General features: G+C 41.6%; 1 protein-coding gene across 5 annotated transcripts in view; it reads left to right on the forward strand.

Annotated features, from left to right (window-relative positions):
• Window positions 1-13,221, forward strand: part of cdk14 (cyclin-dependent kinase 14) — a 216,161-nt gene that overhangs the window by 161,077 nt on the left and 41,863 nt on the right. For all 5 annotated transcript variants that reach the window (XM_036128847.1, XM_036128851.1, XM_036128859.1 and 2 more), the window contains one exon: window positions 9,391-9,484. In XM_036128847.1, the coding sequence (XP_035984740.1) occupies window positions 9,391-9,484 (94 nt within the window). The remainder of the gene's footprint in view (window positions 1-9,390; window positions 9,485-13,221) is intronic.

Here is a 13,221-nt window from a genome sequence, read left to right on the forward strand (position 1 = left end):
GGACGTTGGGAGGGCTTTTTTCTGCATTTGATTCAAAGCAGTGATCAAAGATTTTTTTAAGTTGTTGGTAAAAAAAAAAAAAAACTACAGGAATATTTCACAGATGGCTGTGGAGTTATCAACACAGGAAGCTTGAGAGGTATTCAGGACAGAGTAAATGATGGAAAAAGGAACTTGAAGATGGATGGAACTGCTCACAATAACCTTAGAGAAAACTTTGCTTCTACAATATCCTGATTCTTGTACACAAAGTTTGTCAACATAAGACACTTTCAGCCTCTGGCAGAACAAGGTTTTTTTTTATTTATACAAGGATCACATCTTGGTTTATATCTCACTGTCATGGTTTGTGAGGTGATAACTGGACCGAAGTGCAGACAAGAGGTGGGCAGCAGCATTATGAGATGAACTGAGTATTTAATAAATAAAAGGAACAAACATACAGCCTTAAGTACGGAGCAGAGATCAACTAGGGGTAACACAATGGAGGGTGACACAACAGATGATCTGACAACAAGGCAGAGGGCCAGGTGGTTTAAATAGAGGGGAAGAGCATAGAGGAAAGCAGGAGGGCAGGTGAACTAAACCAAAAAATTAAAATAAACAAATACTAAAGAATAAATATCTCAAGAAGACGTGATCCAAAAATAACAAACACATAACACCCAAGGATCATGACATTAACCCCCCTCAAAGGCAGATGAAAGACGATTAGAGTCCAAACCATTAAAAAGCCGACCAGGATGGGCTTGGAAGGTGGAGAGCTTGGAGGGTGAAACCCTGCAGGCTGGTACCCCAGTCTGTTGACTGGAACCAGGAACTTTGCTCTGGAGACTGGAACCTTGACTATGGAGTTCACAGTGGAGCTCTGCTGGATGGCAGCTGAACCACTGGAACCCAGAGTAGAGCTCTGAAGATCTCACAACACAGATGAGTTTTAAAGACTTCAGAACTCCTCTGAGTTCTGAAGCTTTGGGAACATGGTGGAGCTCAGATGATTTAGGGACACCGAAAAAGTCCAAAGACCTAAGAACTCTGTGGATCTATTTAGTCTTGAAACCACTGTGGAGCTCTGCAGACTTAGAACCCCCTTGGAGCTGTGGAAACTTGGAATCATTGTGGATCCCTGGAGACTTGAAACCTCTGTGGTGCTGTAGAAACTAAGAACCAAGTAGCTCAAACAGGAACCCAGCCAGGAATCCAAGGCGGAGCTTGGAGCCACGAGGCATGTCCGCCTGAACACCCCCAGGGGTGCGCGAGCTGCATTAGAGCATAAGTGAATTCTACCTACTTAACTGTATGACAAAGGAAAGAATCACAGCAAACAGGAAAAAAGGAGAGAAACAGATGGGACAAAATGCTAAAAGTTAGAAAAGGTGAAAGAGAAAGGAGAGGAAAGGGAGAGAGCAATATAACATGTTATACCACATTTTAAAAAAAGCATTCATATTGTTAAATTTATACTGCACATGTAAATATGATGGCAAGCAATCGTTTTATGGCAGTTTTTGCTGCTGATTTCTCCAGTTGTATGCAGTACATTCTTCATTGAAAAACCTTGAAAAGACGTGAAGCACACAATCCATTTCTGGACACAGACAGAAAAGAAATGGTCTACTACTGTCTCTTTCTCTGTGGCTCTTTGCTGTTTGAACTTGATTGCTTCCAGCAGCAGGTTACTGCCATGGGCCCTAAAGGAAGCAGGGGCCAAGTGAAGGAAATAGCCTTAAAGCAGGACACCTACAAACAGGCAAAGCACTTCAGACATGAGAGACAGCTGAAGATTAGCAAAGGGCTTACTGAGATGTGACTGTTCACACTTTAATGATAGAAATACAGCAGGCGGTCATCTGAGGGGCTCAGCTGTTATCTGGCAGCAGGCAGGTCCTCAAGGATAAAAAGGGATCAGATTTCACAAGATGGCTCGGTTCTCTAAATGTTGATTCTTTACTCTTTCTTTACTCTTTTTATCTGGATAATCATTAGTGCTTCAAATCACTTCTAATGTGGACAGTTTGGTTTTTTTTGGTCTGATTCTGTGTTTGCCACAAAACCACATGAGATCTTTAGATACTGCAGCAACAATAACTAGGATGCAAGCTGAGAGATGTTTGTTGGTCTTCCCCACAAGGAAGACCGAACAAACATCTCTCAGCTTACATCATCTTGAAGTAAACACGAAAAAGTTCCGCTACAAAGTTCCTTCAACGTTCCCCGGACACACTTCAACACTAAATCAGGATTTCAGTCATACTTTAAACACATACCCCATCTTAGAGTTCAACCAACACATTGCGGGGCAAATGTCTTTGCAACGATGTGGACTCGGTCCAAGTTATAGAGATTTGGTGACAGTTCTGTGTGGACAGGCAGAAATCCCTGCTGGCCCAGCTACAGTGTTTGCTCCCTCATTAAAGAGTGGGTCTTCTTCAGGGATTGGGCGATTTTACAGGGTGTTGTTCCATTCCAGTGAGAATCACCCTGTGACATAGGCCCTCCGCCTCACCCCGTATAGCCACTTCAGAAAGCAGCTGCCCCTGAAGAAGCATCCATTCTAGGACCCCATAATGTTGCACAGATCTGTCCTCCTGTGGTGAGAAACATCCATCATGGTAGGCTGCAGGTTACAGGCTGTGAGGAAGACGAATGTGATGGAGGGGGAATGAGGAAGTGTTCTATTTTTACCTTCATCAGCACTTCACTGAGCTGCAAATTTCACTTTCAATCAGAGTCAAAACTAGGATCTGCTGTGTTGTACACATTTGAAAGCACAGGTTTGGTTTGGCTTGTAACACCAGAGGACATCTCAATGTTTGGTTAAATATGTGAAAGACAAAAGTTAATAATCAAAAATATCTGCTTTAGTCATTTCAAATATAATTTCTGTACAGTGGGCTGTTTGATCGTCATATTTGGAATGGATTGCTTCCCTAATCTGCAGCTTAATTAAAATATTCATCTGATCTGAGAGAATCTCTGGGTTTTTGGTGAGAACAGTGAGAATAGAAAAGAAATGGGCTCCATGGTAGTGCAGTCATTAACACTGTTGAATTCTTGCTTCCAGCAGGAAGAAGGTCCTCGGTTTAAACCCCGCTGGTGTCTTTCTGCATGGTGTTTTTGTGCTCTCCCTGTGCATAATGGGTTCTCTCCAGGTACTCTGAACTAGTATGCCCTTAAAGTAGGAGTGCATGTGTACAAAGTTGTTTGTCTAGTTTGTCTTTATGATGGACTGGCATGATGTAACTTGAGACACACTCATTGACCACTGGAGATAGGTACTGGATACCTGTGACCCTGGAAGGATAAGCAGGTATAGGTGATGGATTGGGTAAATGAAAGTAAGATTTAAACTGCTTTCAGCGTGCTTCCACCCTTAACTTATCCAGATTTTAACAACAGTTTAGATTACAGCTGTGGTGTGAAGTGTTCATAAACTCATCATACACATGATTGTCTCATACATTTTTTTTTTTAAGATTTTAAGGTTTTTTCCTAATCCCTGCTGTTTGTAGGGTGCAATAGTTATACAACCTGTAAGTACAATGTGTTTTAGACACAAGATTTTTGTTCAAAACTTGTGGTCAAAATAATACAAGACAGGCTTAAAAATAAACATAAATTTAAGCTCAAAATGATTCACACCCCTCTTAGTTTTAGGATTAAAGTAAAGTAATCCTGTAATTTAACCAACATGTTTTTTTCTCATTGGAAATAATATTATCATCCTGACTTTGACTCTGTAAGTGAACTTGTAGCGGGAGCCTAAGATGAAGGTGACTGTAAGGAGGCCTTCCAACCTCAAATACTTGGAATTTATTAGCGAGGATAATTCACCCAAATACCAACAAGCAACACATAAAATGCTCATTGTGTCTTATGATCTTTTGAGAGATGCCTGTGTCAGTTTCTACCCAGAAACAAACTTCCTGGTTTAATTTGAATAAAAATCAGTACATTCCTCTAAATCTTGTTGTAGATGCCATGTGATAGACTTGGCCAGAGTGTACCCTGTACCACAGGCTTTGACTGCTAGAGATAGATATCAACCCCTTTGTGACCCTGTAAGGATAAGTGGTTATAGAAAAGTAGATAGATAGATGGATGAAGGTTCAGGGATTTCTTCTGACTTGACAAAGCCATAGACTGAGGGGGTGCTGTCCAAGAAAGAAGCCCTTTCACCAAAATTTATGCTTTCAAGATGGGGGTGGGTGTATATGCCAAAAGAGACAAACATTAAAATGTTTACAGTTACAATGACAAGAAATATGTTTGAAGGAGTTGTGGTGAATCAATGAAAACTGTCAAGCAGTTGGTGCTAGAGGACAGTTATAATACAGGTGGGGTACATATGCATTGAACAACGTGGCTGAAATGATGAAGGAAGACCACATTTAAAATGTCAGTCTTCTCCTCAAATCAATAGCTAGAGACTTGGACTCAGCAAGAAAAGAAAACATCCATCAAAACCAGCCAGTAAAACTGTTCTTGATAGGCCCTACCAAAGTTCTAACCTCAGTCCTTGTGAAAATATGTGGGCTGTGCTGAAAGGTCTGTGCCAGGAAATCAGCCAATACAAATCTGATTAACCAACTCTGCCAAGAACAATGGACAAATATCCTACCAAAATGATGGTAGAAGCTGTTGATTCAATTCACTGTATTAATATAGTGCCAGTTAACAACACGTCATCTCAAGGCACTTTACAAAGTAAATTCAATCAAATTATACAGAATGACTTGTTAAACATTTTCAATCTAAATAAACCCAGTATCGAGTCATTGACTTACAGCATTCCCTCATACTGAGCAGTGACGTAGCAACATTGCAGAGGAAATCTCCCCTTTAACAGGAAGAAACCGGCAGATGAACCAGTCTAAAGTTCATCTTACATTGATGCCCATGATGGCTGGATGGAAAATTCTCATCTAACGTTTTGTGAAATTACCTTTGTTATGATTAAAATGCGATTGAATGACTGAAATTAAATGGGTGGGATGCCTTCACTCTTCTTTAGAGTTCAGCTTTACTCTGATTCACATGTTTTAGAGTGTGAAGGGTTCGCAGAGACTAGTACCTTCCTGCCACATTTTAAACCTCAGACATTGGGCAGTCTTATTAGCTATCTGTGAAAAAAACAGCCCTGGATTTATCACACCTACTTTGCCAAGGATTACTTTTATGAAGAGGACTTTGATTAAGTGACTGACTGATTTACACCATTCACAAAGCATTACACAGTCCATTAGCAGCAGAAGCAATCCATGTTGGCAAGATGTGTGTTCAGGTCCAGTTACTGCACTTCTCAACTGTAGCAGAGAAAGAAACTTAATTAATTTTCATGCAGAAAAGGATAGAACCCATCGGAAGTCAGCAGCTTCTGAAATCTATTGTTGATGTTGGTCTACTTCAGATTCAGGTTTTGGTTTAATAGCACCACAGCTCTCAATGTATACATTGAAAATGGGTGAGAACAAACTGCCTTATGAGTTTATGAAAAGAATACAAAGGCCTTAGAGGAGCAGAAGAGCAGGTAGGATGGTCTTGCACATGCACAGTTGTACAAAAGGAACTTGGGCATTTCTTACCTACATTTCTGAAAAAATTACCACTCTACCTTAAACAGTTGAATAAATTAGTGGAAGCTAACGCTAACTGCTAAGACGACTGTCCCTCTGGGTTACCAGTTCAAACACAGTTTTCAGCCACAATACACAGTGGTAGGCACAGCTAACTGAAAAATTCACAAACTTATCATCTACAAAACATAATATTAGCTTTACTACCATGAAACCAATGATAAATAAGGAAATTGGAGGAAGCTAACACTAGCCGCTAACCAACGTCTGTCAATCTGTGTTACAAGTCTTCAGACAAAAGGTGCTGCACGCACACACGTCACATGAGGAATGTGCCCAGCGCTGCATGTTTGAGGAGACAGTCATTTTACTTCAGAATAAATGACTTTTAAATTTGACCTTTTACATAGCAGTTGAAGATTTGAGAACAGAATTCTATGCCCCTCTGTGCCCAGGCAGTTGCATTTTAGAAAAAATGGGGCAGCCAGTGTTGACAGTTCTTGGGAGAGAAACAAGCAGCCAGCTCTATTACCTTGTAAACAGTAAGCTATAAATGAACAAGCCCGAAGTTGCTTATAATAAATGGATGTGGCAACACTTCTGGAAGCCTGGAACTGTCATGTTTGTGTTGGGTTGTTTAGGACCAAAGCGCAGACAAGAGCCGGGAAGCTGTTTGTTGAATAATGTGAGACTTCTTTGAGATAATAAGGGCTTATAAGATGCAGGGAAGACTGCTACTGTTGTGTGAGTCTGTAGTGAGAGCCAGGACAGTGATGTAAACAGCGGATGAAACCCCTATAAAGTGGGCACTAACCAGTCCCAAACAGTCTCTAAATTCAGTGTGAACGATTATGCGATCAACAACATGTTAGCACTGCGATTATCTGTTTTCAAATTAGTTTAACTGTACCCACCACTGACACCATTATGTTAAAGCAACACGCTTCAATAAAAACCCTCCCAAATCTCATCCTCTCATGAAACTCATGTTAAAAAGCTTAAAACTATTACACACAAGGACACGTCACAGGCAAACAACTATATTACAGCAAATGAAAAGGATTGTACGGAGAGGCTTCACAACGTATGCAATCAGGCAGCCAATAATGCCATCAGAGAAGTTACCTGTTACTATCATAACATTTCTATCCAACTTACAAAAAAATGATTCCACTCTAGATCAATCTAACAGTTATCTTTCTCATACAGCCATAAAATCTTTATAAGTTGATCAGCTGGAAAAGGGTCAGATACATCACATAAAAAACAATAAAGTTATCATACCTTCTTGTAGCATATCAAGTCAGCCAATGCATTAATAGATGTGAGAGTAACAACATACACTCATCGGCCACTTTATTAGGTACACCTGTCCAACTGCTCGTTAACACTTAATTTCTAAGCAGCCAATCACATGGCGGCAACTCAGTGCATTTAGGCATGTAGACATGGTCAAGAGAATCTCCTGCAGTTCAAACCGAGCATCAGTATGGGAAAGAAAGGTGATTTGAGTGACTTTGAACGTGGCATGATTGTTGGTGCCAGAAGGGCTGGTCTGAGTATTTCAGAAACTGCTAATCTACTGGGATTTTCACGCACAACCATCTCTAGGGTTTACAGAGAATGGTCCGAAAAAGAAAAAACATCCAGTGAGCGGCAGTTCTGTGGGCGGAAATGCCTTGTTGATGCCAGAGGTCAGAGGGGAATGGCCAGACTGGTTCGAGCTGATAGAAGGGCAACAGTGACTCAAATAACCACCCGTTATAACCAAGGTGGGCAGAAGAGCATCTCTGAATGCACAGTACGTCGAACTTTGAGGCAGATGGGCTACAGCAGCAGAAGACCACATCGGGTGCCACTCCTTTCAGCTAAGAACAGGAAACTGAGGCTACAATTTGCACAAGCTCATCGAAAATGGACAATAGAAGATTGGAAAAACGTTGCCATGGTCTGATGAGTCTCGATTTCTGCTGCGACAGTCGGATGGTAGGGTCAGAATTTGGCAGTCTACAACATGAAAGCATGGATCCATCCTGCCTTGTATCAACGGTTCAGGCTGGTGGTGGTGGTGTCATGGTGTGGGGAATATTTTCTTGGCACTCTTTGGGCCCCTTGGTACCAATTGAGCATCGTTGCAACGCCACAGCCTACCTGAGTATTGTTGCTGACCATGTCCATCCCTTTATGACCACAATGTACCCTAACTCATGATGGCTACTTTCAGCAGGATAATGCGCCATGTCATAAAGCTGGAATAATCTCAGACTGGTTTCTTAAACATGACAATGAGTTCGCTGTACTCAAATGGCCTCCACAGTCACCAGATCTCAATCCAATAGAGCATCTTTGGGATGTGGTGGAACGGGAGATTCGCATCATGGATGTGCAGCCGGCAAATCTGCGGCAACTGTGTGATGCCATCATGTCAATATGGACCAAACTCCCTGAGGAATGCTTCCAGCACCTTGTTGAATCTATGCCACGAAGAATTGAGGCAGTTCTGAAGGCAAAAGGGGGTCCAACCCGTTACTAGCATGTGGTACCTAATAAAGTGGCCGGTGAGTGTATGTTGCAATCCAGATTAGGTTCCCATTTTTAACAGCATTCATCATCTTGCAGGCTGCCAAAAATAAAGAATTCCAACATATGCGCAGCCGCTAGCACGTAGTTGACAAACAGGTTTACAATCTTTCAGCCCACCATAGCATTCTGGGCTCCAAAGCCCTTTTCTCACAGCATATACATTATCTCTGGACCCCATGTAATAAAACATTTACCCCCCTACATCTGCGCTTTATGTTCCGCATTTGCATGGGATAGCGAAGCCTGAAATTTAGCTGGAATTGACGGACATATCCCGTCTATGATGTTAACATGCTGCATATAATTTGACTTCTGCTTGGTTACATACTTTATCAATTGAATCTAGGAATGACGTGAACCAGTGTGTGAGTTGATGTTAAAACTATGTAGCAGGCTACAGCCACGGCCCAGTGCTGTGTTACTGCCAGCCAGTTAGCTGCTGCTCTTCCCACAGCGAGCTTGTTGTAAGCCGATAGTGTGCCTAATACAGGCACACCCACACATGCACGAACACGCACACAGACAGAATAAAATCCTGTAACTTCTGTTAGCGGAATATAATGTAGTGAAGGCTCCACTACCGATTTCCAAAGTTAGTGAAACAGCTAATCCACAATGCAGAAGTTAGTTCGGCTATTAGCTGTTAGTAAATTAGCAGATCTGGCACTGGTGATACAGTATTTACAATACAAAATAACCAAAATGTTAAATGATGACCAGAAAAATCTAAACTCAAACTGAAACAATATTGAGTCTGAATTTTTATTTATTTGAGTTGACCTTTTTCCATCTTAGCCAGTAATGGTTGCTGAGGTTTGAGTTTCATGTTGGAGATGAAGCCATCTGCCTCAGTTGAATGGTCTGAATGTACGAGCTGGAATGGGATGAAAAGCTGGTAATATGTCTGTCTCTTTGCAGCTATGGCTGCTGTGCTCTGATGCAGAAAGTGAATCTGTCAAAAAAAACGATAGCGCTTTGACAAATGAGCTCTGACTCCTCACAGCGAGAGAGACTGTTCTTTCTCTCCTCTGCTCAACTTGATTTTTCAGGGTTTCCAGCCAAAAAGACCATTAAGAAGGAAACTAAACACCTTCTTCTCTGGCTGTTACAGTTAAAATTAAAATACAGTTAAAAATGAAATGAACTGTGTAGGTTAATTTTGGTATTAAAAAATGGTCTACAGAATTTGCCTTCAACTGAGCTACACTGAATGAATTCTCCTTTGTTTTAGGGGAGTGGGGTGCATTTTTATTGAGATGATCCAAGGAGTGGCTGCCTTTCCTGGAATGAAGGACATTCAGGACCAGCTGGAGAGGATATTCCTGGTGAGTGTTGAACTGTGTTGGCAGCCACTGAGAGACTTTGCTAATGAGCAGCATACGTCACATTGTCTCTGTTCAATGATTCCATATGAGTAGATCTCATACAGAGACACTGTTCATTTAACCTCATTACAAGCATCTTTATGACATTCTTTACTTTTACCCACATCATGCTTATCATGTCTGTTTTTCCTGTCTATGTTCTGTGAAGTAGAGTATAGGTTTTAGACCTGAGTCCAAGCCCAACCCAAAATTCAGTTCGGGTCGGGCCTTGCTGTCACGCAGGACGGTCGGGTGTGGGCTTTTTTTCTCTCTTTCTCATGCCATATCTTAGTTTGTTTAGATGTAGTGGATACAAATTGTGGTTACACTTTTTATAGAATAAAAGACGAGTAATTTAGTTGTCTATTCTTTTGTGAAAAGAGAGAAAGTCAGGTACAGCAGGTACTTAGGCACGAGCGCAGCTTGCAGTGGAGAAGTGAAAGTGGACCCACCCAGTGATCTGATCAATTTCTCTCATCCACATCACACTTGATTTGGATCCGCTCGGACCGCACACACACACACACACACACACACACACACACACACACACACACACACACACGCGCGCGCGCGCACACCTCTGCTCTGAGCTTGACTTACACGACACACACATCTGGGCCAGACCTGTCTTGGGTCAGCGCTCGCTGTTGAGTGCACTGTGCTGGCTGAGTTCGGTTTAACCTAGCGTTCCTTACGTACGCAGTCAGTGCAGTGGTGCCTTATACCTTAAATAAAATATATATTCACATATTTATTTTCTACAGGTTTGAGACCATAACTCAAATTTGTTGGTCGGGCTCGGGTCGAGTCTGGCTTTATGTCTGCGGGCCTGGGTCAGGTCAGGCTGAATTTACTGGGCCTCTACTGTGAAGATCCACACCTTTTCAAAAATAAAGTTCCAACACTTTTTTTGCATTTGATATTGTAGAAGTAGGAATTTGATTGCTATCTAAACTGGATGGAATTTTTGAAAACGTGGAAAAATACTGTTGCATGAACCTCCCTAACTTAGAGATACCACAAATAATCTTGCCACTGAAATGTTGCACCAAGCACCCATTAAATAAGCAAATACTTTGTCTGCACTCACCTCAGAATGCTGAATGCTGTGAGGTGTGAAGTGGCTCTCTCTCTCTGCCTGTGATTTGAGACTGGAACAGATGTTCAAGTTCCAGCAGGACAATTGCCTGAAGCATACGGCTAAAGCAACATTCGAGTGATTTAACAGAAACAGTTAAATGTGTTGAAATGGCACCCCGTCAAAGTTGTAGGCTTGTTCTGTAAATGAAGTCACAGAAACTCCTAAACAATCGATCTTCATTTCAGGTTGTGGGGCAAAAAAAACTTGAAAAATGCCAAGTGGTTGCATAACTTTGCAGGCCACTGTAGTTTTCAACATGAAGCCAAAAAAAATATTGAATTATTTGAAGCATGGACTTTTTTTTAACAGAAAACAATATTCTTCATCCAGTTCCAACAGTCCTTTACAGCAGCTGTAGGTGATGGAGCTTTGTCATTCACTATTTTCTGTTTTAGTGCTCCTTGTCGTTATATGCTTCCTCACTTTGACAAATAACTTTATCATCAACCTCCTTGAAACGCCGCGTGTTATACCACATTAGTGAAACAGTGTGTTTGTTTAGGACAATACAGACTCATCCTGTTTCTACCACAGCTAATACCTTTATGTAGAACCTTCCATACTCCTTCAACCTTTTCACATTTTGTCACAACTACAAACTTTGATGTGCTTTATGCCATATACCAACTCAAGGCAATGCAAGTTTATTTATATAACACTTTTCTGGACCAAGACGATTTAACACAATATACTGTTAAAGTAGAAGAATAATGGGATATTTATTCAAATATCCTTACAAAACTGTGGCATGTATTTCCATTAAGCGCCCTGAGACGATGCTTAGTAGAACCAGATTTCACTGCAGTTTCAGCTCCAGGTGTTTGGATATGTCTCCACCAGCCTGGGATGGTAGATTTGTGCATTCTTCCTTGCTCTGTCAGATTGATGACATCATTTTTCAAGTCCTGCGATAGATCACTAGTTGGAATTAGGTCTTGACTTGGCCATTCTAGTGCAATTATCTGCTTTGATATAAACCATTCTATTGTAGCTCCAGCTGAGCATTTAGGATAATATTCCTCCTGCGACGTGAACCTCGTCCCCAGCATTAGGTGTTCTACAGCCTCTAACTGGTTTTCTCCCAGCACAGAGCAGTGTTTTGCTCCACTAAAACATAATGCGTGTATACCTGTGCTGTGTATCATTTAATCTGGCCTAGCACCACGGGTAATAAGTTGGCTGTATTGAGGTAGGGTGTCGTCAGAGGTGGGGAGCACATAGTCTCCTCTGCAACCCCCAGTCGGTCGAGGCAGATGACCGTTCATACTGAGCCTGGTTCTGCTGGAGGTTTTCCTTCCCGTTAATGGGGAGTTTTTCTTTCCACTGTCGCTTTATGCTTGCTCAGTATGAGGGATTGCAGCAAAGCCATGGACAATGCAGACGACTTTCCCTGTGGCTCTACGCTTCCCCAGGAGTGAATGCTGCTTGTTGGGACTTTGAAGCAATCAACTGGTTTCCTTATATAGGAAATTTTTGACCAATCTGTATAATATGATTGAATTTGACTTTGTAAAGTGCCTTGAGATGACATGTTTCATGAATATAAATAACATTGAATTGAATTGAATAGTCTCACTAAGCAGTTCTGATAGGTATTAGTAGGAAAAGTACTAAATCCAGGCACATTTCTTTAAACACAGAACCAGCACTGAATGAAGAAGGACTCGAACTAGAATTGCAACCCTGCTTGGCTTGAACATCGATGCAGATTAAGAATTGTATTGTGGACAATAGATAAATGCATTTATGTATATTGGAAAAAAGTGCGTGTCTCTTTGCATTAGATGAGTGGTATGAATATTTAAAATGATGTGAGCTCTCATAAATCCTTTTAACATGCAGTCATCCCTTCTAATTTCATGCCCAGTCTCTTAATTGAGGCAGACATAATGGATTTATGTCTGTCGGCTGCAAGGGTCTAAATAATTCATGTCAAAAATTACTGAGATGAGAGGATGAAATGTGTTGAACAAGGGAAATTCTCAGGAGTGAAGACAAAGGCTGCTCTCTGCTGTTTGGCCTCTGGGCTGAAGGCTACAGACAGGCATCTGAGAATAGTTGGGTTTGGGATGAAGGGCTGAGGAGAGGTAGAGGAAGTCCCGCAGCCAGAGGGTCTTCCCCCAAGCTGGCAGGAGAGGGAGAAAAATGTTTCTTATTGAATGTCTTTTATGCCAGAGGGAGGAAAGGGGGCTACATCCCCCATTTCATCTAGCTTCATAGACACAAAGAGGCTCTGAGATGGGAGGAGAAACAGGGGAAAAAAGGGCTATGGGATAGTTTCTGGCCAGACTAATGAGGTTCAGCTGCACACCACTCCTGACTTCCGTTTTTAGTTTCTGGCCCCATCAGGGGGGTCTACAAGAGAACTGGATGTCTGCTGATGTAAAAATGAAACCAAAGAAAGGGTCCCCTCCTGCTAGATTGATGTGAAGAAGCATTTGCTCCCTTTTAGATTCATTCTGTCTTTGCTTTTTTTGTCCCTCTTAAAGTTTTTTTCAGATCTTCAAACAAATGTTAATATCAGAGAAAAGCAATCTGAGTGCATTCAAAATGC

Source organism: Fundulus heteroclitus, chromosome 3 (genome assembly GCF_011125445.2).
Source record: "Fundulus heteroclitus isolate FHET01 chromosome 3, MU-UCD_Fhet_4.1, whole genome shotgun sequence".
Classification (NCBI taxonomy): Eukaryota; Metazoa; Chordata; class Actinopteri; order Cyprinodontiformes; family Fundulidae; genus Fundulus; species Fundulus heteroclitus.